The sequence below is a fragment of the Hippichthys cyanospilos genome, chromosome 17, assembly GCF_059441005.1.
Source record: "Hippichthys cyanospilos isolate Australia breed blue-spotted pipefish chromosome 17, RoL_Hcya_1.0, whole genome shotgun sequence".
Lineage (NCBI taxonomy): Eukaryota > Metazoa > Chordata > Actinopteri > Syngnathiformes > Syngnathidae > Hippichthys > Hippichthys cyanospilos.
Window position 1 is genome coordinate 16,445,037 of NC_142385.1, and position 22,346 is coordinate 16,467,382.

The 22,346-nt window shown below is 46.1% G+C and overlaps 2 protein-coding genes and 1 long non-coding RNA gene across 3 annotated transcripts; 2 read left to right on the forward strand and 1 right to left on the reverse strand.

Moving 5' to 3' along the window:
* Nucleotides 1-51: 51 nt before the first annotated feature.
* heatr1 (HEAT repeat containing 1) lies at nt 52-17,668 on the forward strand. The gene is made up of 44 exons (XM_088438541.1): nt 52-105; nt 490-645; nt 724-940; nt 1,054-1,195; nt 1,282-1,383; nt 1,737-1,877; nt 2,244-2,455; nt 3,136-3,266; nt 3,357-3,429; nt 3,550-3,651; nt 4,005-4,122; nt 4,194-4,301; nt 4,383-4,481; nt 4,851-4,939; nt 5,023-5,234; nt 5,309-5,430; nt 6,331-6,528; nt 6,628-6,796; nt 6,886-7,034; nt 7,607-7,799; nt 7,950-8,122; nt 8,267-8,422; nt 8,931-9,170; nt 9,323-9,454; nt 9,558-9,661; nt 10,021-10,167; nt 10,241-10,359; nt 10,590-10,711; nt 10,792-10,920; nt 11,047-11,259; nt 11,357-11,486; nt 11,913-12,088; nt 12,257-12,321; nt 12,756-12,879; nt 13,053-13,193; nt 13,668-13,969; nt 14,080-14,230; nt 14,799-14,972; nt 15,399-15,533; nt 15,604-15,708; nt 15,940-16,102; nt 16,218-16,531; nt 16,596-16,704; nt 17,308-17,668. Exons 2-44 carry the CDS (start codon nt 504-506, stop codon nt 17,394-17,396), a joined length of 6,432 nt encoding a protein of 2,143 aa, XP_088294667.1. The 5' UTR covers nt 52-105; nt 490-503; the 3' UTR covers nt 17,397-17,668.
* LOC148410012 (uncharacterized) lies at nt 8,791-9,653 on the reverse strand. Its single transcript, XR_015868334.1, has 2 exons — nt 9,399-9,653; nt 8,791-9,159 (listed from the first exon to the last, which is right to left on the reverse strand). It is a non-coding gene; the product is annotated as an uncharacterized LOC148410012 (long non-coding RNA).
* An 877-nt stretch (nt 17,669-18,545) lies between the features above and the next one.
* arg1 (arginase 1) lies at nt 18,546-22,221 on the forward strand. The gene is made up of 8 exons (XM_088438551.1): nt 18,546-18,744; nt 18,826-18,898; nt 20,481-20,655; nt 20,847-21,006; nt 21,188-21,282; nt 21,371-21,478; nt 21,545-21,681; nt 21,805-22,221. Exons 1-8 carry the CDS (start codon nt 18,607-18,609, stop codon nt 21,966-21,968), a joined length of 1,050 nt encoding a protein of 349 aa, XP_088294677.1. The 5' UTR covers nt 18,546-18,606; the 3' UTR covers nt 21,969-22,221.
* Nucleotides 22,222-22,346: the final 125 nt, after the last annotated feature.

The window sequence follows — 22,346 nt, forward strand, 5'->3', positions numbered from 1 at the left end:
AAGCTTTTTAGCAATCAGGAAGTAACCCGGAAGTGAAACGTCCGGCACGAGTTCACCATATTTTTCAGTTTTCGCACGTGTGTCTAGAGAAAAATCAGGAAACAGGTTCGTCTTTTAAGCTATTCTCACAACAAAAGAAATGCGGATATTATAAAACGGTGTTAAAAACAAACTGCGTTTGTAGTAATTTGATTCTGGTCTTACTCGTTAAACTAAGCGCCCGTAAAATTTTGCCAATGCCGATATCGAAATATTTTATTACGAGTAATTTTTTGGGACAAATTGCTGATTTCATTTGCTGTTTGGACACTGTCATAGCATGATAGGAGGCATGTTGGTAATTCGGCAATATATTTCATTAACATTTAATTGTGTGAAGTTTGTTGATGATATTCCAAACTTAATCATTGGTTCCCCTAACAATCATTACCGAAAAACTCCCGTTCTTGTTTTACATAGCTCGATGACGCAATTTAATTAACGTTTCAGATTTACAACGCACCATGACGTCATTAGCCTACCAGCTGAAGCGGCTGGCGCTTCCTCAGAATGACCCCAATTTACTGTCACGCAAGGAGGTCGCTTCGCTTCTGTTTGACCCAAAAGAGGCTGCTAGCCTTGACAGAAGCACCTTCTATGCTCTGGGTGAGTCCCTTTCCACCACCTTCCTAATTTCTGCATCAATTTCTTCTCTTAAATCATCCAAACGTTGCTTTTCTACAGGTTGCACAGGCCTGGATGAGCTCCTGGGGATCGAACCAGCTTTCCAGGAGTTCCAGGACTCTCTCTTCAGCCGGGCATCGCTCACGCTGGAGCGCAGTGTCCAGTCCAAAGATGTCAACAAGAAGCTGGATGCCAATATTTCTCTTTTCCTCACCCGTGTCTCCCCATATTTCCTCCTCAAGCCGGCGCACAAGTGCATCGAGTGGCTGGTGCACCGGTATGCTCTCGCTTCGACTAAAATAAAAAATAAAATCAAAAACCTTTAATTGTTGGGGGGTGTTTTAACTGACGCTAGCCAGATTTGGAAAGTTGTTTTATGTTTTTGAATAGATTTCATATTCATCTGTACAACGTTGAGAGCCTGCTGGCCTGCGCGCTGCCTTATCACCACACCAACACCTTCGTCCGAGTGGTGCAGCTCCTCAAGATCAGGGAACCCACTCACCGCTGGAATTGGCTGCAGCCTCTGCAGGTCAGATGACATGCCTCCGAAGCGAAGTTCACCTTTCACTTAGTGGATAGATTGATAAATGTTGGCTCTTTTTTTGTTTGCTTTAGAAAAAGGGAGTGCCACTCGCTAAGGGGACTTTGGTTACCCACTGCTTCTCGGACCTGGGCTTCTTGGACTTCATCTGTAACATTGTCACAATGTCCATTCAGGTTGGCCGCACACCACACACATTGGGCTGCAAGCGATTCCATTCGGCCCATTTATTAATAGCGGTCTTTTGGCATAAACACACAATATTAAACTTGGTGAAACAAGGCTCTTGCTCAACTTCGGGTATTTATGGTAAAATGAACTCAAACCGCGTCGCGAGGAATAGGAAAAACAACTACTTGGAGCGCATTCAAAATTAATACTGGCGACGCATCCACTAACTGCTCTCAATGTGGGATATCTGAAACACTTAACATGCAACAAATATATAACTGAAATGTGAAACAAAAATGTGTACATAGTCAGATGCTAGTAAACCTTGTTTTGTTGTTTTTGTTTGTTTGTTTTTCAGGCTTTTTCCGGACATACCCAAAGTTTCTCCCAGCTCCGAGTGATCTTCTCTTTCTACGCCTCCACCATCGTGTCCGCTCTGGACGCTGTGAACAAAGTGTCAGACACCATCATTTCCAAACTGCTACCATATGTTCAGAAGGTACAGATTGGTTAACATCTTAATGTGACATTTTATGTAATGCTGTACAACGACCATAATAATAGGTAAAAAAAAAAAAAAAAAAAAAAATGTAGTTTTGGCACCTGAAAAAAAAGGCTCCTCATCTGTCTTTGAAAGAATGTTTTTCTTATTCGTTGAACTTTTTTGTGAGTGAAATGTTATCCCTGAAGGGAGCAAAACGAATCCTGGAGAATCCAGTCAGTTTTCAAAATAAAAGTTTTTTCAAAATAAAATCGCTTTCAGACTCAGATAATACATAGAAAATGAAACAAGATGTTAGCGCCACCTAAAAGTGAACATGTTTAACATTGGACGATATTGCATTTTGTCCTTTTCCCTTCTCAGGGTCTGAAATCAGACCTGGCCGACTATAAGGCGGCCACCTACATGGTGGTGTGCCAGTTGGCGGTCAAGGTCGTGATGGAGGCGAGCCTGATCGACACGCTGGCCGTGCGCGTCAGCAAGTCTGTGCTCAAAGAGCCCGTGTTGGCCAAAGAGGGCTTGGGCTGCCTCATTGTGCTCCTGCAGAGCCAGAAGGAGGGCGCGGCTGGGACCAGGTAGGAAGGACAACAATTAACCAGGGAGCCTATTGTGACTATTTGAGTTGAGGACTCATACAGGTATCGTTCTAGAGTACTTTTGAACCCTCGTAATTGTGCCAAATTATAAGAAAAAATATATATATATATATATATACATAGTAAAAAAATACACGTGTAAAATGCCATATCTTGCCCCAAATCCATCCTCCATTTTGTTTGTCATAACTTCCTCGTACTCATACACTTGGCACTTGGCTCAAATCTGAAGTGGTGCATCAAGGCCATCTACTGGCGTGTGTGTCATCTGTGAAGTTGTTTCCCAGCTTGAAATTCAGAGTGAAGCAGCCCCTGGCATTGTTGTAAAATTCAAATAGGTATAATGATTCACCGTATTTCTCTGAGAACAAGTTGACCCCCTACCCTTTTTTTTAAAACTTCTATTTGGCTGAAATTTACAAAATCGTGATGTCGACCCCTGACTTAAGTGATTACATAGATAGATCATGGCTGTGCAATTAAAACACATGGCGTGTGTTATTAAAATGACAAAATTACGCTACTCTTAGAGGCATTTCTTCGTCGTGTGTGCGGTTATAAGTCGACCCTCCTAATATCGGCGTTGAAAATGAGGGGGAAAATCTCAACTTGTACTCTGAGAAATACAGTAATAACAAAGTACTCTTTGATGTGTTTAGATTTTGCAGCCATGTGTGTTCCATGCCTGGGCTGGAATCTACGCTTCAGCTCATGGCCGCCACCCACGACGTGAACCCTCTGCTGCACTACCTGCTGCCTCACCTGGTCCATGCCGTCTTTGTCAGCCCAGGTGAGAACTGAGCCCGATTAAAAACAAGAAAAAAAAAAAACCTTGTTGCTTTGACCATTCCGGTCGACGCTCCTTTTGTGTTTTGGACAGACAACATACACATGCTGGAGTCGCTCCTGGAGTCTGTCCCCCTGACCAAAGGCCTGGATGGACGCATGGCTCGGTAAACTTCTTCTGTCCCTTTTAATAAACAGACTCTATCACACCAGCCAGAAATATGCATACAGGAAAAGTTAAGCACCACTCTGTGTAAAATGACGTCTTTATCTTTCTGCTGCTGCAGTTTGCTGCTCGATGATTACCTGAGTCAGACGGAGCTCGCCAAGGACAAGTTGGACAGCCTCAACCAGCGCCTGCAGCCGCTAGTGCGACTCTTTGAGTCCAAGTGAGTATGACTGCTTTTGTTTATGTTAAATAAAAAAGGTAGAAAAAAACAGATAGCAAGATGTTTTCCGCAATGTAAGTTTGAACGAAAAACTCCAAGTAATAACAAGCCTTCTAGTATGCTTGACAAGTCAAACAAGGTGGTGCAACATTGATGTAGCATCCTGGCAAAAGTCGGATCTTCAAACTAAAATGTTCGCTTTTTTTGGCCCCATTGTGTCTTATTTATTTGGTTTGTGCAAATGTAAAATAAAGCAAGTGTCCCAAAACTGCTATGGGTGACTAGATCTAGACGTGATTAAAAACAATAAATGGAAGCTCAAGTCACCTAAGTTTGCTCTCTGTCCACCTCAGATATTTTGAGGCTCTAGACAGCGTCCTCTCAGGTCACGTGATAGATCCGGACAACTTGGAGCAGAAACGCCTCTTCCACCATTTCCTCTCTCTATCCATGAGCAGCGGCAAATTTCAGGTGCGAAAACTAAAGAGGCGAGACAATGGAAAGTGTTGAACAAAATGTGGGCTTGATGTTGTCAACATCAGATTTTGGGCGACTCGGACACGTCGCTGCTGCTCAGCCTGAAGCATCCGCAGCCGTCGCTACGAGTCTCTGCTCTGAAGCACCTTAGGAGCCTGGTGGCTTCCAAGCAGGTGTGACTGGAGACCTCACGGGTTCTTCATATGTTCTTCTACTGCCTGGCTTACATCTGACACTTTTTTTTCTTTCCACAGCTTCAGAGTTTGGACCAGGCCTTCCTGAAAGAAGCTGTGATGGAGCGGCTGAAGGATGATGCGCTGGAGGTTGTCAGTGCGGCTCTTCAAACCTTGGAGGTTACTTACGTTTCACGTTGTAAAACGGCTGACTGTGCTTTGTTTTTGTACCTGCTTTCACACTATGCAAAACTTGGATAGACAAAGAAATTCAAGAAAACCAAATAAAAATGAAAAAAAGTCATCTCACCCTTCGGGCTTACCTGAGACTCCGCACTTGTTTTTCTGCATTCAACTGGTCACATCGTGAGAGAAATTTTTATTTTTGTTAAAAAACAAAACCAAACATAAAGCAAAGATTTATGTTTCAACTCTCTGTGCAGCCTGTCACGACTCGACCCCAGCCACAGAAGAATAGAAAGAAGCTAGGCCTGATAAATCAATTGTCCAAGAATTTTTGTTGTATGAAGTTTTGCTGTTGTTTTCCAGATGCTGCTTGATGTGTTGGACGCCGAAGGCGTCGTGTCCAATTTGTTGTGTCTGCTCCAAAGAATCGATCAACCCGAGGCCGACAGATGGTCAGGACTTGTTTTTATTAAGATTAGATTTTTCCAACTTTAAAGAAACAGAAACCCTAATGCCTCCTCCTCCTGTGTTCCAGGTTGCCAGTTTTGACAGAAACAGTGCGTTTACTGACCAATTCCAGCCTGACAAATGGGAGCGTCGAGCAGGTGGAGAAAATCATCTGGGGCTTGCTGCCATTCCTGGTGATCACCAACGCCCATCCGGACTCGCCTCAGCTCCGCCTTGCGCGCTCCATCGCCTGCTGCCCCGTCCTCGTCCGGCATCCGCTCACCGTGACCTGGTCCGAAGGTAGCAGACAGACCCTCCACCAGGATTTCCCCGACTGCGCCCGGAGTCTGAAAGTGTCTCTATGGTCCTCACAGAACTGAACCAAGTGATGAAACAGAGCTCAAAATCCAACAAGGCTGGTTTGGCCAACGGGCGTCTGGCCTCCATGCTGAAGAAGAACTTGGCCCAAATGGAGCACTTGACCAAACGGAAGGCTGTAAGTTGTTCTCGTCTCTGCTCGGAATGTTCGATGGCACGTTTGTTCAGACCGATACCAGAACTCTTGATTCGTCACCGATACAAATACCGCTAGTGATTTTGATATAATAAAGTGAGATTAATGAAAAAAAAATAACTGTCTATTCCACTATTTTCCTTCAACTTTCATGAATGATTGGAAATGTTCAATTCTTCTAAATTGTCATATCTACTTAATTAATGTAAAACTGCTGCAAGGGAGCAGCCGATACCTGAAATAAGGCTAGGTATTATACTCAACCATCCCCAATTCTAGTTCAATTTTTTTTTTGTAATACAGTACTTTGTTTGTCAATTAATTTTTTTATAGCCCTCAATCAGTCAAGTCCCAAAGGGCTTCACAGGTGAAAAAGAAATCATCCAGAACTTCACAAATACTCGACGGCATCCCCTGAACAAAGTGCTCAGAAGAGGGAGGAAAAACGCAAAAAAAAAAAAAAAAAAACTCCTGTCGGGGAAAATATAAAACCTTCAGAAGGGACCGCAGGTGGGAGGAGCCCTCATCTGGGCTCAACAGGTTTCATAACTGAGTAAAACAAATAATACATTGTGCCATATTAAGCAGTAAGTGTCCAGTGCAAAGATGCCTTGATGGCAGGCGATGCCAGACAGGCAGGTAAGATCCTCCTCAGTCAGGTCTAGTGGGTTCCATCCCAACAAAATCAGCATCGGTCAATCGGCGCAGGTCCGCATGAAAGCATTCAATCGGACTCTATTTTTGATTATATATACTTATATTTAAACTTTATTAAGGCGTTTTTTTTTTTTTAATTAATTCAAATGCTTTCCATTTATTATGCTTTTTTTTTTTTTTTTTTTTCTCATTATACTGTTCCTTGGCTCCCGCTTTGCTCCTTAGCTGGAGCAGCTCGGTGTGTTGGTAGAGCAGCAGCGTGGTGCCGGTGTCAGAGGCTCCGCCTTCTTTATGGTGATGACAGAGACTCTTCTGCTGGGCCTTGAGCAACTGGGCGAAACAGAGCATCTGCTCACCGCCGGGCGGGTCCTCGCCATTCTGGAAGGGCCGCTGCTGGAACTCATCAAGATTGATGACGCTCAGGTGAACCTCGGTCCAAGCAAGCACAGCACAATAACGTGATCTGAGTAATGATCGTAGCGAGCGCCGGGCTGGGCCTGACAGTTGAACGCGCATCTACAGGAAGCTCCGCCCTTGGTTCTCACCTCCTTCAGTGAGGCACTGTCCTTGTACCTAAGCAAGTGTGAGCAGCAGCCTGGCCGGCGGCACCAGCCAGAGTACAGCCAGGTGATGATTTGGCTCCTCCGAGACTTCATCTCTTCTCTCAGCTTTCATGACAACACTTTTAAAGGTGAGCCAAGCTGTCGTTGACGTTGGCATGTTTTGGCGATCGCAACCTGACAGGCTTGAGGGGATTTTTTTTTTTTTTTTTTTTGCCAGCGGCCATGTGGTGGAATCCAGAGAAGCTAGACACCAACACCTGCTGCTACCTGGGACTTCTCTCCCGCATCTTCACCGTTGTCATCAGGGGTGCCGGCGAGGGGCCGACGGCCGGCAGCTTTCGAGAGCTCATGAAGCTACTTGTTAAGGTTGGATTTCCGCACAATTTTACACAGTCGATTAACCCCTGGGGGAAATTTTGAACCGACTCAGGCTTTCACATCTTTTTGATGCGTGATATCAAAGGAAAAGCATACTAAAAGAACACTAGGAGGCTAAAATATTGTATAGATTGTCAAAACACGTCAACTTTCAATGTGCCGTCCTTCCGTCCCTTCTAAATGCTTGCGGGGTCGAGGTCGAGAGGTATACCCTGCTGATGACAATTTTTGTCAATGTCAGGCTCATTTACTGCCGTTCGAAATTGGAAATATTGACAATTTAGGACAATATCGGTGCTTTGTCATGCCGTTTCCCCCGATTTTTGCATTAATCCTTTCAACGGCAACCCGTGAACAGGGTGTGGAGGAATTTTGTGTTTTGACCTCAAAACAAACCTCCGAGGGGGCACCAGCAGACAACTTATGACATTTGCAAGCCTTTCAGTGACTTTGTTGAGTGACTTAGCCTGGAACTTACCTTAAAAAAAAATAAATAAAAATAGGGCTGCAGGTATTTTTTAATCGACTATTTTTTGTACTGTCTGTAACTTTCCCTGCAGGTTCACCTGAGCGATGTAACTGTGCTCTTCAAGTTCCTGAGCGTGCTGTGGGGGTACAGCGGCAACCGTGGGGACCAGCTGGGTGTGAAGGTGGACGCCATCCTGCAGACACAGGCTCTCTACATGGGCGGAGCTTTGCTGAGCACCCAGCCCGCTGCCACACTGGCGGAACTCGCAGGAGCCAACTCGCCTGGTAAATAAATCAACAGTCAAAAGACGCAGACATATGACAAACATGTATGTTTTTTTTTGTTCTTGTTTGTGGTTTTGTGTGTCTGAAATATTGGGTTTGTCTGTGTGTTGTTTTTTTCCCCACGTGTGCCTGTGTGTTATTCTTTCCAAGTGGTTCCCGCTTTGCTATGCTGTCTGACCTCTCCTGTCCGAGAGATTCGAAGGGCGTCGATCAGCGCTCTGCGGAGCCTATCAGGCGCAGGCGCCTCACCATTCTTACCAATCGTAGAAAAGCTTCTGAATACTACGGAGGAAATTGTCGCTGATCCGTCATACTTGAGCACGGTGGGGAACTTGAATTCTTCATAGAGCAATGTGACAATAAGTTGCGTTGCGGAAGGATTTTCAAAGTTTGATTTGTTTTAAAATGTCATTTTGCAATCATGCGGAGCATCTGAACTGTCACATAACGTGCGTTTCAACCTGCAGGCTCTCGGTGGTTTGCACGACGCGTGTGATTCAGCTCAAAGGAAGTCACCGCTGCGGGCGGCCATAAATCAGCTGCTGCTGAGCATCCAGGATCCTTGCTGCCCGTCCTACATCAGTGCCTGCCTGCTGAAGGCGCTGCGTCATGTCAATGGACAGGTGAGTGTATCTACACCTGAACATCTGCGCTCCATGAGCGATTCTCAAATGGGGGAACAAACCTGGGGACTATTTGTGGTACCCCAGATTCTGAAGGTATCAGCATATCTAATGTGATGCTTTTAAACGTGGCGGCAAAAACAGTATATTTTCTTTTTCAATTTAAGAGCTAATTAATCAGAACACGAAGCAACTTATGTAATAGTGACTGCTTTGCAGAATAATAATATGCCTTTATTTTGTTAATTTTCATACTGATGTGCATGGGACACACTTTTCCAGCTGGCAAACCAGAAATAAAACGCCTGTAAATGACACTGAAAATGTTGTTCTAAAGTTTAATAAATGAGGAACGGAGGACACAGCACTCTGTTTTAGGATTTCTCTCTTTTTCCATCCAAAATTGCTTTATGCTGGTTAGGGAGAAAAATACTTGAGCGGGGGTACTTCGATGACAAAAGCTTCTGAACCACTGGGTGCTCACAGCTAGATGCGCTGCTTTCCTCAGGCCGTCCTGTCCGCTCTGCTTCCCTTGCTGGATCGGTTGCTCCTCAATGACCCCGACATGTCGGCCATGCTGCCGGACGAAGCCCGGCTGTTGCATTTGGTCCTGGGCAAATACAACGAGGCGGCGGCTCCTCTGCTGGCCGCCGACCGCAACTGTCTAGACTTGTTGGTCAAAGCCATGAAGACCTCTACTCTGGCGTTGCCGGGCATCCAAAGCTGCCAGATTATTGCTTTGGAACAGGTCAGAAGGTTATTTTTGAAAATCGAGTATAAGCAGCATATTGACTCATGGTTAGAGCATATGCCACAGTTCTGAGGTTCAAGGGTGCTTTTGCCACCCAAATGAGAAAACATTCTGTAATAAGTGTGAGCGAAGTTGAACTCATCCCACAGATCACAAAGCCGTTTTTTGCTGCTTTGGAAGATGAAAAAGTCCAACAGAAGCTGCTTACGGTTATGTTCGACCTACTTGTGGACTCCAGGAATCCCGTCCTTGCCAATGCTATCGGCAGCGCCTTTAAAGCGGTGAGCGTTCACGTTGGTGTCTTTCAAATGGAAACAAATGCAACAAATCTGCTAATTGCAATTTGCACAGAACATTCATTTGTGACCCCCTTTGTGTGTGCAGATCGCTGTGGATGCTAAGCTAGTGGCTAACGAGCTGGCACCACCTGAAAAAGCCAAAGTAGCCGTGACAGTTCAGCAAACCCGCAGGAGCAGAATGATGCACAGGTGGTGTTTTTTTTTTTTTAAACACATGGAAGTGCAAGCACTTTTTTACATCATATAGAACTCACTAGAACTCATTAACACGTTCAGTCTTTTATCTGTACTTGATTTGCAGTAGCTTGTGTTTTTTTTTTTCTTTGACATTCCTCGTCAAATTAAAGATAAAGCAATGAATCACATGTATTTAAAAAAAAAACTTCAAGACTGCTTTAAAATCTCATATCATATCCCTAACCTGCGATGAGAAAACAACACAGACAAGTAAAATCAATACTGGCATTTTTCATCCTCCCATCAGCTTAAAAAAAATAAATAAATAAAAAATAAGGACCTCTTACCAATCATCATCATTCCTTCCTTAGGAAACCTGACCTGAGCAATGATGTACCACCAGAAGGGGGTGCTATTTTTTGGCAGCGAGTCACTCTGATCTTGGAGTTGCTGCAGCACAAGAAGAAGTTGAAGCAATCCCAGTTGTTGGCGCCGGTACTGTTCACTCTGCTGGGCAGGTAATTCCAGAAGATGTCAACAGAAAGCGCGTAAGTGATGCCACTCGAGCCCGTTGCTTCATTTGTCCCTCAGGAGCCTGGAGGTGTCTCCTGCGGAACATCCCAACATGGAATACACCAAGCAGCTTCTGCTCAGCTGTTTGCTCAATGTCTGCAACAAAATGGCACCTGATGGACAACTTACTACCCCAGGTAGAGTGAAATAATTTATTTTTCATATTTTACGTTTGACACGCAACCTTTACGCCCCGAAGCCTGTTTCTGCATTTTTTTCCTTCTTTTTTTATTCTGTGCATTATAATGTGCATGTTTTTTGTTGTTGTCGTTTTTTTGCTCCCATATCAAAACAACAATAAAAAATCACAAAATTGAAAACCCCGCAAGTCAGGTCAGTTTACTCATTTTCATTTTTGTTCACCTAGGCCTCCTGGATGAAGACAGGTTCAGCGTGGAGCTGGTGGTCCAGTGCATCCGGGCGACGGACGTGCCGCAAACTCACCATCACGCTCTGCTGCTGTTGGGCGCGGTCGCCAACATCTTTCCCGTGAGTCGTTTGGATGTTTCGGACCGCTGGCTCTCATCTGAACACCACTCACTTGCGCTTTGATGTCGCTGGGCTTCCAGGAGAAGGTTCTGCACAACATCATGCCCATCTTTACCTTCATGGGCGCCAACATCATGCGTCTGGATGACGTCTACAGCTTCAGAGTCATCGATAAGACTGTGCAGATGGTCATTCCGGCTTTGATCCAGGTTGGGTGCACCGCGCACACCATTAACTGTGCCATCTTTCTACGAACAAACGCCGCCCAAGATTTATCTTTGAAAAAATTGTGCTGATTCTGTTTCATCCATCATCTTTTTGTCTTGACTCCGCAGGCCCGCGACCAGTCGGAAGGCAGCGTGGACGCAGTGGTGGCAAGGATCGTGCACGTCTTCACCGACGCGCTGCCTCACGTGCCTGAACACCGCCGGCTTCCAATCCTGGCTCAGCTCGTCACCACGCTGGGCCCGGCTCGCTTCCTTTGGGTCCTGATGCTTCTTCTGTTCAAGGTTCACGCCACACGGGCGTTTGTTTCAGAAAGCGAGAAGGCAAGCAAGCAGTACAGCGAAGTGCCGTAATTACCCCCGTGAATAGCCTTACCAAACAAGAAATAATAAGGACGTTGTGGTGACATTGCTTCCACAGGAGGCGGCTCTGGAGAGAGACATGGACTTCTGGATATCTGTGTGTTGCCAGTTTGAAGTGGCCGAGCAGCTCACCACGCTCATCAATATCCTGAACTTCCTCATCAAGCTGCCCGACGACAAAGAGGATGGTGAGCAAAGGCTGATAATCTTGCGCCGTACAACTTCACGAATGATAACGTAAGCCACTCTATGGCAGAAGATCCTATTTATCTAGTGCAAACTCGCATAGAGCAAAATGTATTCCCACGTGGGCCGGACCGAAATAGTACAAACACAACGTCGCTTTTCATCATAAAACATTACTATTAATCATAAAACATTTTCAAGTTTTTCATTTTGATTGAAAAAAATCAGCTCATTTTTATACTTTACATGACAAAATCATATCCCGGGCTGATTAAATGCGTTCGCTGGCCGGTTCTGGCCCCGGCGCCGTATGTTTGACATCCCTGATCTAAAGCGTATTCACGCATTGCCATTCATTCACGCCAACGTTGGCGTACACTTTGCTGTTGCTGTTTCTGTTCATAACTGATATTTTCCATCTTGAGCAGTGGTGGCGCCCAAGCCCGCCGTCAGCCGACGAGGAGCCGGCAAGAAAAATGAGGAAAACCCAGAGGAGTTGATTTTCAACGTGGAGGCCCAGAGTGGCAAGGAGTTAAGACACTTCAAGTTCCTCTCCGTCTCCTTCATGGCTCAGCTGCTCGGCTCGGCCAGCTTCATCGGGAAGGCGAGTGAGCTCTGCAGATCCATTTATAAAAGCTTGTTGTTCCAAGTTTAAGCACAGAATTTCGCATTCTCTTGAAGATAGACTTGTATTGTTTTTGCATGTAAGTTAGTGCAATTTAATCATGGGAGTTTGACAAAAGCCCATGTTTCCCATCTTTTTTTGTTCCAGATGTCGGACGCTCAGGACGCCGTCACCGGCATCAGTGCCGAGTCTCTCCAGCAGCTACAGCAGAAGTGAGTTTGGTTCACATCTGTCACCTTTCGCAGTGAATAGAACAGCGGCAGCTTCCTCTCTGTGATCTATGCACTTAATTTGACCTAAATAGTTTCTCTGTTACGCGCTTCTGGACTTGATCTGATAATTTACCCAAACTAAACTTTTTACACTTTACATGACAGTAGCACTCATGTTATTGCATCTATTCTTTCACTTTTGAAGGTGTAGTGGACTAAAAAAAAAAAAAAGTGTTGTAGAATTATCGCTTCATATTTTGGATAAATGCTTTGAGATAGGTAGGGAAACACCAAGAATGTTTAGGTGATTGATTGAAATAGGCCAAATTTGGCCATTATGATGACCCCGGTGGAAATTTCCAGAAGCAAAGACCCAGGACTTCAGGTCAAAGGAAAATGTTGAAATGGTTGTTGCAAAATTGTCCTTTGTCTAGACTGCTGGAGGACAACCTGTGTTACATTCAGAGCGTGGCTCGCTGCATGGAGGAGAATGCAGACAAGCCCATCGCAAAGTTCTGGAGAGTTCTGCTCAATAAATCCTACGACGTTCTGGATAAGGTAAGTGCTTCCTGTGCGACAAACTCTCCACACCAAAACGTGAATTTTTAAAGTCGTTCTTTACCTTTTAAAATCAAGATTTTTCAACTCTGCATGAAACCCTTGTTTTGCTTTTAAAATTTGCTTTCAACTGTCAATTTTTATTGACGTCGTTCCATTTCCTCCTGGTCAAGTTGAACGCTTTGTTGCCTACGGACACTTTCATCACGGTGATGAGGGGGCTGATGGCAAACCAGCTGTCATCTGTGAGGAGGAAAGCCATGGAGCTGCTCAACAACAAGCTGCAACACAAAACGCAGTGGTCACAGGAACAGGTAACCGAGAGCAGTTCTCCTCAACCTTTTTATCAATGACATACCCCCTTTAAAAAAATCTTACATTCAAATACCGCATAAGTGCAAAGCATTTTCAAATGGAAAAAAAATGAAGACTGCTGTGAAAAGTGCTGTGCCAACCATTTCTTCAAAAATAATACAGGAGGCCAAGGAGGCAATGACACCCAGTGCCATCGCTATTGCTCTTGTTTCCGACAATTAGAAAATATCCATTCATCCATTTTTAGAGCCGCTTATCCTCACTGGGTAGCAGGCCCGCTCGTGTCTATCACAACTGACTGTGGGCGGTAGGAATTGGTTCCCAGCCAATCACAGGGCACAGAGGGACAAACAAACCATTCACGCACCCAACTGAACTCGGGTCCCTGAACTGTGAGGCGGACGTGCTAACCGCCGCCCCGCCGAGTTGCCCGTAGAAAATATCACAGTAGAAAAAATTTCTCCCCACCGCAGGTCACCGTCCTCCTGGAGCTCGTCGGGGAGCTCCTCGCCATCGTGGGCGTACCGCACGGGAACGCGGCCGAGGACCCGGCGACTGAGCAGGCCATCAACAGGCAAACGGCGCTCTACAGCCTCAAGTTGCTCTGCCGACTCTTCGGCCCGACTCATCAGGAGACCTTCGTCCCCGTCCTTCTGCGCATGGTGGAGGTGGTCACGTCGGCGCATGAAGAAAAGAACGTGATGGCCAGCGCTCTGCTGTGCGTCGCTGAGGTGGTCAGTGCCCTCAAAGCCCTGGCCATTCCGCAGCTGCCCAGGTTTGTGCCGCACGTCGTGTCCACCCTTGCCAAGTTGTTGATGCTCCTTGTTGCTAAAACCTGCCAAATGAAGTGCTAAGTAAGCAAATATTCACGTGACTTCCCTACAGGTTGATGCCAGCGGTGCTGCACGTGCTCGCCGACAGGAAGGATCTGATGACCAACGAGATTTACTTGCTGAGCGCCGTAACCGCCCTGCAGCGCGTGGCTGAGACGCTGGCGCACTTCATCAGCCCTTACTTGCAGGAGACTACCTTGCAGGTTTGTCACGTCACACTTTTCACAACCATTATTGACACAAAAGTGCATATTTTACTTGAGATTATATTGGAGACGTCCCATTCCCTCAAATCCCTCAAAATATCAATAGACAATCAGAAATGAAGAATAAAGATGGTTTTTGGAAAGTACTATTTGAAAAAATACCTCTTGGTTTCCTTTAAATAACTTTTTAGATCCATGCCAAGACCAATCAAAAGTTTAAATGAATTCAATTATGCAGTTTTGTCTTAGGTGACATATAAAAGGATGCAACTTATCCAGAAATATCTTCTGTCATGTGTGTAATTCATTTACATCCTGATTGTGGATCTTTTTTATTTTGTTTTTGTGTTTTGTTTTGACTCCCAAGTATCAGCCTTGGACAGCGTTTTGCCTGTACCGGTACCTTGTATTTGTCCTCACCGAGATTACTTGGTGATTTATTTGTCCTCATTAAATAATTTTCGAACAAGTCAAGTGAAATCAATCATCTTTTAACGGCTCACCGACTTGCTTTAAAAACAAATTCATTTGCGGCTCACATCTCACTTTACGATTCACCTTCTAGGTGTGTTGGCTGACGCGTCTTGTGGAGGATTCTTCGTCTTCTTCCTCATCCGCAACCACTCAACTGTCCGTACGCCTGGCCTCGCTTCGGAGCTCGCTAGCCTCCAAGCTCCCCCCCAGGGTACTCCTGCCCGTCCTGACCAAGTGCTACAGCATCATGGTGGTCGACAAGAAGGTGAGAGAGCCATGTAGTCTACACACACACACACTTATATATATATATATATATATATATATATATATATATATATATATATATATATATATATATATTATATGGAATGTTTACTCCTTACACTTACAACAGCAAGGGATTCTATCGGTACTTGCCTCCCAATAAAAATCTTGCTAAGAGTCCAAGGAGCTTCATTGAAGTGAGATAGGGACCAAAAGTAGTGCTTTTGCAGCCTGCCTTTGCCATCATGGTTCCAAGTAACTATGTAGCGCACTCTAATGGCCAAATACAGTCAAGTTGACGCCATATGACTGTATGGCTTTGAGCGTCAACCGCTCCAAATCCATTCACTCCACTTTGGACGACCTTAATTCCTCTTAAATTTGGGGAATTACGGTTGTTTCTCATCAGAGTGCTTCCCCTCAGGACCACCTGGGGACGCTGATGGGCATGCTCAAGGAGCACGTGGGCCACATGACGCGGGAGCAGCTCAACTTCCACCAATCGGAGCTCACCAGTTTCTTCCTCACCGCCCTGGACTTCCGAGCCCAATTCTGCCAGGTGGGTTTGGCGCTTCGGTAGGTGTTCCTTGCTGCGTTTGTGGGACCCGCTGACCTTTCGCCTGGTGCAGGGCGACCTGGCGAGGACGGCGCAGATCGAGACCAGCGTGATCGACTGTTTGCTGGTTATGGTGATGAAACTGTCCGAAGTCACATTCAGGCCGCTCTTCTTCAAGGTGACCTGAGCGTCCTTTAGTCGGGCCTACTGAGCATTTCATTCGAAACGGGTCGATCGATGTATTAGTTCACTATTTGTTTATATGAATTGAGCTTTGCTTGATTTATTTATGCCAGATCTAAAAACAGCACTTCATTGATGAAATAATTGATGAAAGTCATTTTAAACTATCGTCCTTCTTGCATGATTTTTTTTTTCATTTTTTTCTTTCATGTTTTTATGTCCTCAGCTTTTCGACTGGAGCAAAGCGGGCAGTAAAGAGCGTCTGCTGACGTTCTTCCGACTGTCGGACTGCATCGCCCAGCGCCTCAAAGGCCTCTTCGTGCTGTTTGCGGGAAACTTGGTCAAGCCCTTCGCAGACCTCCTTCAGCAGACCAACACATCCAAGACGGGTGAAGCTCGCTTCTCTTTTTCTATTCCTTTTTTTCCATTAGATATTTACGTAGTCCAAGCGGGCATTAAACAGCTGTCAACAAGGAAACTCACGAGACCGTCTGTGGTGTTTAGACGAGCCGTTGTTCGATTCCGAGCACGGTGCCGAGAAGAGCAACCTGCTGCTCTGCTGGGTCCTGGACTGCCTGCACAAAATCTTCTCGTACGACACGCAGCGCTTCCTTAGCAAGGAGCGAGCCGAAGCCCTCCTGGCGCCTCTCGTGGACCAGCTGGAGAACATGCTGGGCGGCGACGAGGAGTACCGGCTGAGGGTGACCAAACATCTTCTCCCGTGCGTGGGTCAGTTTGCCGTGGCGCTGGCGGACGACGCCCAGTGGAAAAGCCTCAACTATAACATCCTGCTCAAGAGCCGACACGCTGACGCCAAGGTGACGCCTCCTTTCGCCACGGCGACGTTCCGAGGCTGACTTCACGTTCCCCGTCCTTTCGTAGGTGCGCTTCTCCTCGCTGCTGATGCTGATGGAGCTGGCGACCAAGTTGAAGGAGAACTACGTGGTGCTGCTTCCGGAGACCATACCCTTCCTGGCTGAACTCATGGAGGGTCAGTAACTATCTCCAAATGTGTGCATACAAAATATGTTTGGTATATCGGCGATTTAATTTCTTAATAAATATGACTTTTACGGTACCGATCTTTGTAACTAGGAAGTAAATGGTCTCGTTTGCCTTTACAGTGTAGCTGCCCCGCCATCTTTCAGCTCAATGCTGATTATGGACTTTGAATGAATAGCATGTTAGCTTTGTTATTGGAAAAGATAGTCATATTAGATTAGCACGTTTCCAAGTAACGCGCTACTGCCTTGTACACAATCATTAATCCATGTTACATAAACAACAGCATCCAATTCACTGTATCGCATTTATTATCAGCAAACTAGCGTAAATAACAAAACAGCAAATCAAATACTCGCATGTTACACAAAAATGTGTTTTCAGTTGATTGTGCCTTGGAAGTTCGCCCTGGTATGTTTTCCGAAGGCCTGCGACATTGTTTTTTAATTGCCTACTTTGTTATTTGCTCTATTGCGTTCATTTGCTGGCGGAAGTGAACAGATGAAGAATTTCATTGTGTAGTGTTACTATGCATGTGACAATAAAACTCTTGAGTCTTGAATCTTTAGGTGAAATTTCGTTTGTTTTCCAGATGAGTGCGAGCAAGTGGAGCATCAAGTTCAGAAGGTGGTTCAGGAGATGGAGGACATCTTGGGAGAACCGCTGCAGAGCTACTTCTAACACACGCAGTTTGAAACGCGTCGTTTTTGACGTGACTTTGTTTTCCTCATCGTGAAAACAAGTCAGATGTATTCTATTTTTATAATCCCGTTTTGAAAGAGTCCACACACCCTCTTATATGGAGATAGCAACCCGCTTGTTTTTTTTTCTTTAAATCAAATCTGTTTTTTTTTTTTTTTTTTTTGTAGTCAAGTGTCCCAAAGGCACTTTTTGGTGATACGACATTTACAATCATTATAGCGGAAATAAATTGTTGCAAGTTTAACTGTCAAGTTGTTGTTGTGATCCTTTCCCCATCAAGCTTTAGTATGACAACATTGCAGTGCTTTTGATGCTTTCCAGACTGATAGCAATTCGTCCTTTTTCATTCTTTCTTGGAAGGAAAAGTTCAGCGGAACGCCACATGATTTTGTTTCCTGCACCAAAGTGATGTACCCTGACTTCAACCACGATCAAATTGAAACACAGGAAATCAAGAGATTTTGTAAGACCAATCATAAAATGTTTTCTATGGAGTGATGCCTTTAAAGAGCTAGGTTATTTATTTATTTATTTTAGATTTGACTTGTTGGGGGATTTATAATTGTAATATATATATTAAGAAATTAGAAATTCAGATGTTTCAGCAATACCCAAATGCACGTATTGTTTATCCTTCATGAAGAATGACCATTTTTACTGCGGCTTACTGAGTACCAGACTCGCTCAATGCTGCCCCCAGGTGGCTGAGTTTGGCTTTATTCTATAGGTTTCAGTTTACAATATTTTAAGCTTTCCCCAATTTCACTCAAATATGTTTTTTTTTTAATTGAAGAATGCCAATGAGTTCCAATAAAAGCCCTTTTTTGTGGTGGCGAATGTCGAGACATAAGCATGTGGCAAGCTTTTTGAGGAGATGAAGTCAAAATGGCAAGCGCAATTCTGCAATACGCTCAACTTCTGTAGAAAATATATATTTGTGACCGTTTGAATACAAATTCGGAAATGTGATCTTCAAATTTTGAATTTTTCAAGCACGCTTTTGGCTATTTGCTTTGGAATATTTGCTTACCCGACTCCCAAATTGTCAGCAGATGACTTGTGGCTTGTTTTTCTTGTGCAATCATTAACCCCGGGGTGACGTCACCGCTCGCCTTTGACGTCACAGCGTACCGAGCGAGCGCGATCGCTCTCTCCGTGTCTCTGTCCTCTCCGTTTTTCACTCATCAGCATGCAGCGTGCCGGAAGACCTCTTCTGCTTCTCATCACCTCCACTGCACGTCATCTTCGTCAGCGCCATTTTCACCTCCATCATGTTCAGAGGGCGTGCTCTGTGGGGATCATCGGGGCGCCTTTTTCCAAAGGGCAGGTGAGGTCAGGTCACCCCGTCTTCTACAAATACCCGCTCGGCCTTTTGGGATTAAGAAAAGCGTGCGCGTGCGGCCCGCAGCCCCGGGACGGCGTGCAGCTCGGCCCGGACGCGATCCGCGCCGAGGGACTCGTGGACAAGCTTCAGGCACAAGGTGATGATCCAAAATTTGTTCGGAAGCAGCTGAAGATGTCTTGTGTTCTGTACCTAATGACATGGCCGCGCGCGCGTGTGTGTGTGGTTGTCCTTGGGGAAACTTTGACTCAACTAGACGTTTTTCATGTGTGATATTGTGAAGGGAATCATATATTAGGTTGTTATTTGCTTATTTCTTGTCTAGAATAGTGTGCATTGTTATCCATTTATGCAATCCTAGTTGATTTTGACCCTGTCCTTAGAAAGAGCTGTTGACGCAGGAAAGTGTGAGCCGGGACCTTGGCCCAGCTGTCGGTGGCGCCCGGCTGGCTCTTTTGCTGTGTCTTGTAATCTGCAATGCTTTGCCGAATTAATAAAAAACCAGGAGGGGCGGATTGAATTAGCGTCGGGGAACGCACGAGTTTGTTCGTCCAAGCTTTTTCCCCATTCCATGGTATGGGTATGTCGACTTTCAATATGCTATATGTAAATGCTTGCAAAGGTCGAGAGGTACACCCTGCAGATGGCAAATTTAGCCCATGTCAGGCTCATTTACTGCCATTCAAAATGGGAACTATTGTCCATTTAGGACCTATTGTAAACCCGATGTTTTATCGTGCATCTCTCACGATTTTGGCATGAATCCTTTCAACGACAGAAATTTTTGTGTCGAGACGGCAAAACCACAGCGGGGGGCTAGGAGACATCTTATGACAAGCCTGCAAGCCTTTCATTGACTTCACTGAGTGGCTTAGCCCGACTCTCGCAAAGTTCTTGTTATGTATTGTGGGACTTGTAGTTGACAAAAGGCTTCCATCCAAGAACTAAATGTTGCGGGAAAGCTTTTATCTTGCTGCAGGGAAGCGTTTTATTTCATGCGACGCATCACACGATATCTGCATATTCCCCTCTGCCAAATTTACAGTATTGAATAGCTGTTAATGTTTTGTTTTTTTTCGAAACCAAACAGCCTTGGAAGTAAAACTATATTTGTATTTGATGATGTTATGCGCCTTTCGAAGTCAGCCCAAGTTGGGCGATAATTAGGCCAGGGGAGTGAAAAATCACCCAGGGGTTAGCATTGGCCATTTGTATTTTATTTCGACACTGTGTTGACTCTTAATTATTTAGTAGACCGACTTCATATTTTGTGAAATGCATGAGCTAAATCAATAATAGAAGTGGATCTCCCACACTCTGTGAAAAATTCAAATAGCTCCAGGATATAACTTACTTTATCATTTATAGCTGTCGTTGTTTTTTTCTTCTGTCCTCATCTTATTGAAGAACACTTTTATCTGTTCTATGCCTGCAAAGTCAACCGGATGTCGGCCTTTATTTCTCGATTTAGTTGTCTTTCCACTTGCTTTTCCTTTCATCAAAATGTAGAAGTCGTCTATGTTGCTATTCATTTCGTTGCAATTTCTTCTTTTAATTTGAAAGTTTCTCTTGTCTGCACTACCTGCAGTGCATGAACCTTTCCGTTTTCATCCAACGCGCACTGGCGGGCTTTGACACGTATTTGACGGCGAGCGGCTCGCTATGTGCTCACCCGCACAAACACACAAGTTGACTGTCCTGCAAAACCTTTGCTCCCCCAGGCCACGCCGTGAAGGATTACGGGAACTTGGCGTTCGAGGACGTGCAGCCCGACGAGCCGGCGGGGCGGGTGAAACGCCCCCGGGCGGTGGGCGGCGCCAACCGGAGGCTGTCGGAGGCGGTGCGGGCGGCGAAGCGCGACGGGCGCGCGGCCGTGGTGCTGGGCGGAGACCACAGGTGGGAGCGCGAGGCAAACGAACGGAGCGCGCGTTCCAAGCTCGGGTGGACTTTGGAGAATCTTTAGCCATCCCGTTGAAACGAGTGCAAAAGTTCCACCGGGCGCCTGTCAATCATCTACCGGCACGCCGCAACCTCACCTACTCTATAGAACCTCGAATGTAACAATGGACACAACTCTGGCTTTCCAGCCTGGCCGCGGGCTCGGTCCACGGGCACGCGTCGGCCGTCGGGGAGCTGAGCCTGGTCTGGGTGGACGCCCACGCCGACATCAACACGCCGCTCAGCACGCCCACGGGGAACATGCACGGCCAGCCCGTGTCCTACCTGCTCCACGAGCTGCGCGCGAAGGTCAGCCAAACCTCCCGCTTTCGCTGCCGCCTTGACGTAATTGATTACTTTAGGTAATAATAAAGTGATGACTTCAAATAGGAAAGTACTAAAGTCATTGATTACTTTAGGGTCAGTACTTGCTTATGTACTAGTCACAGAAATGAAAAGGGTTAAAGGTGCGACGCTTTGCTTTGGCCAGGTCCCCGTCTTGCCCAACTTCTCGTGGATGACGTCGTGCCTTTCGGCCAAACATTTAGTCTACATCGGCCTGAGGGACCTGGACCCCGAGGAGCAGTGAGTTTGTTTTAGCCACACCCCCTAAGAATCCGGAGCGCCGCCGACAACGTCTAGAGGAAAAGTACCCTTTCCCGCCGGCGCGCAGTTACCTCCTGACGCTGACGGGCGCCAAGGCCTTCTCCATGACTCAAGTGGACGCGCTGGGCATCGGCCGAGTGATGGAGGAGACGTGCGACTTCCTGTCTAGAGGCGGGTAAGTACTTTAGCCCCGCCTCCCGCCAGGCCTTCTTTACATTTGTCATTTATCGGCATGGGGCAGGGCGAAGCGGCCCATACACCTGAGCTACGACGTGGACGCCCTGGACCCCGCCGTCACCCCGGCGACGGGGACGCCCGTGCCGGGCGGCCTCACCTACAGGGAGGGCGTGTACATCGCCGAACGCTTGGCCGGCACCGGTCAGAAACGCGCGCCTTAACAACATCACTAACATTCGCACGCGATTGTGCGTTCTCGCTCCCGCGTCCGGTTTGGAAGTTCGCACGCCCGTTGACGTGCGGGATCCCGCGTTTGCGCTCCAGGTCTGCTGTCGGCGGTGGACGTGGTGGAGGTGAACCCTCTCAGGGGCGCGTCGGAGCAGGAGGCGCGGCGGACGGCCAGGGTGGCGCTGGACCTTTTGTTGGGCTGCTTCGGACGCCTGCGGGGGGGGAACCACCCGCCGGGATTCTGCGTGCCCGACGCCTGACGGCAGGCCGGGGCGGTCCCTTTCGGCGTTTGGTCGGCGGCGTCCTTCGCGTCTCCCGTCAAGGTCCTCGTACGAGTTGAGAAATCCTTCACTCGGATGCTGTTTAACTTGACGCTTTTTTCGCTTTGGTTTTTTTCCTTCCTGAATGAAAGCGGCTTTACCGCTTTGTTGGACTTTTCAAACGGTTCTCGTGTTTTTGAAAAGGCTAACTCATTCATATGTGAAGAAAATAAAAATGACAAAATAGAATTGACTCATTTCTAATGTCAAATGTGTAATTAACAAAAGCTATTTTTAGTCAAACGCATGTTTATTCATACTTCAATTAAATGATGCACTTTTTAAATATGTAGATTTGACTAGCATTACCCACGTCAT

What these genes read in the sequence shown, in the direction of transcription:
- heatr1 (XM_088438541.1), top strand. Translation starts at nt 504, where the DNA reads ATGACGTCATTAGCCTACCAGCTGAAGCGGCTGGCGCTTCCTCAGAAT. An exon ending in CTGTTCACTCTGCTGGGCAG is followed by an intron (nt 10,168 to 10,240) that starts GTAATTCCAGAA and finishes TTTGTCCCTCAG; the next exon opens with GAGCCTGGAGGTGTCTCCTG. An exon ending in CGCAGTGGTCACAGGAACAG is followed by an intron (nt 13,194 to 13,667) that starts GTAACCGAGAGC and finishes TCCCCACCGCAG; the next exon opens with GTCACCGTCCTCCTGGAGCT.
- arg1 (XM_088438551.1), top strand. Translation starts at nt 18,607, where the DNA reads ATGCAGCGTGCCGGAAGACCTCTTCTGCTTCTCATCACCTCCACTGCA. An exon ending in TCCACGAGCTGCGCGCGAAG is followed by an intron (nt 21,007 to 21,187) that starts GTCAGCCAAACC and finishes TGCTTTGGCCAG; the next exon opens with GTCCCCGTCTTGCCCAACTT. An exon ending in GACTTCCTGTCTAGAGGCGG is followed by an intron (nt 21,479 to 21,544) that starts GTAAGTACTTTA and finishes GGCATGGGGCAG; the next exon opens with GGCGAAGCGGCCCATACACC.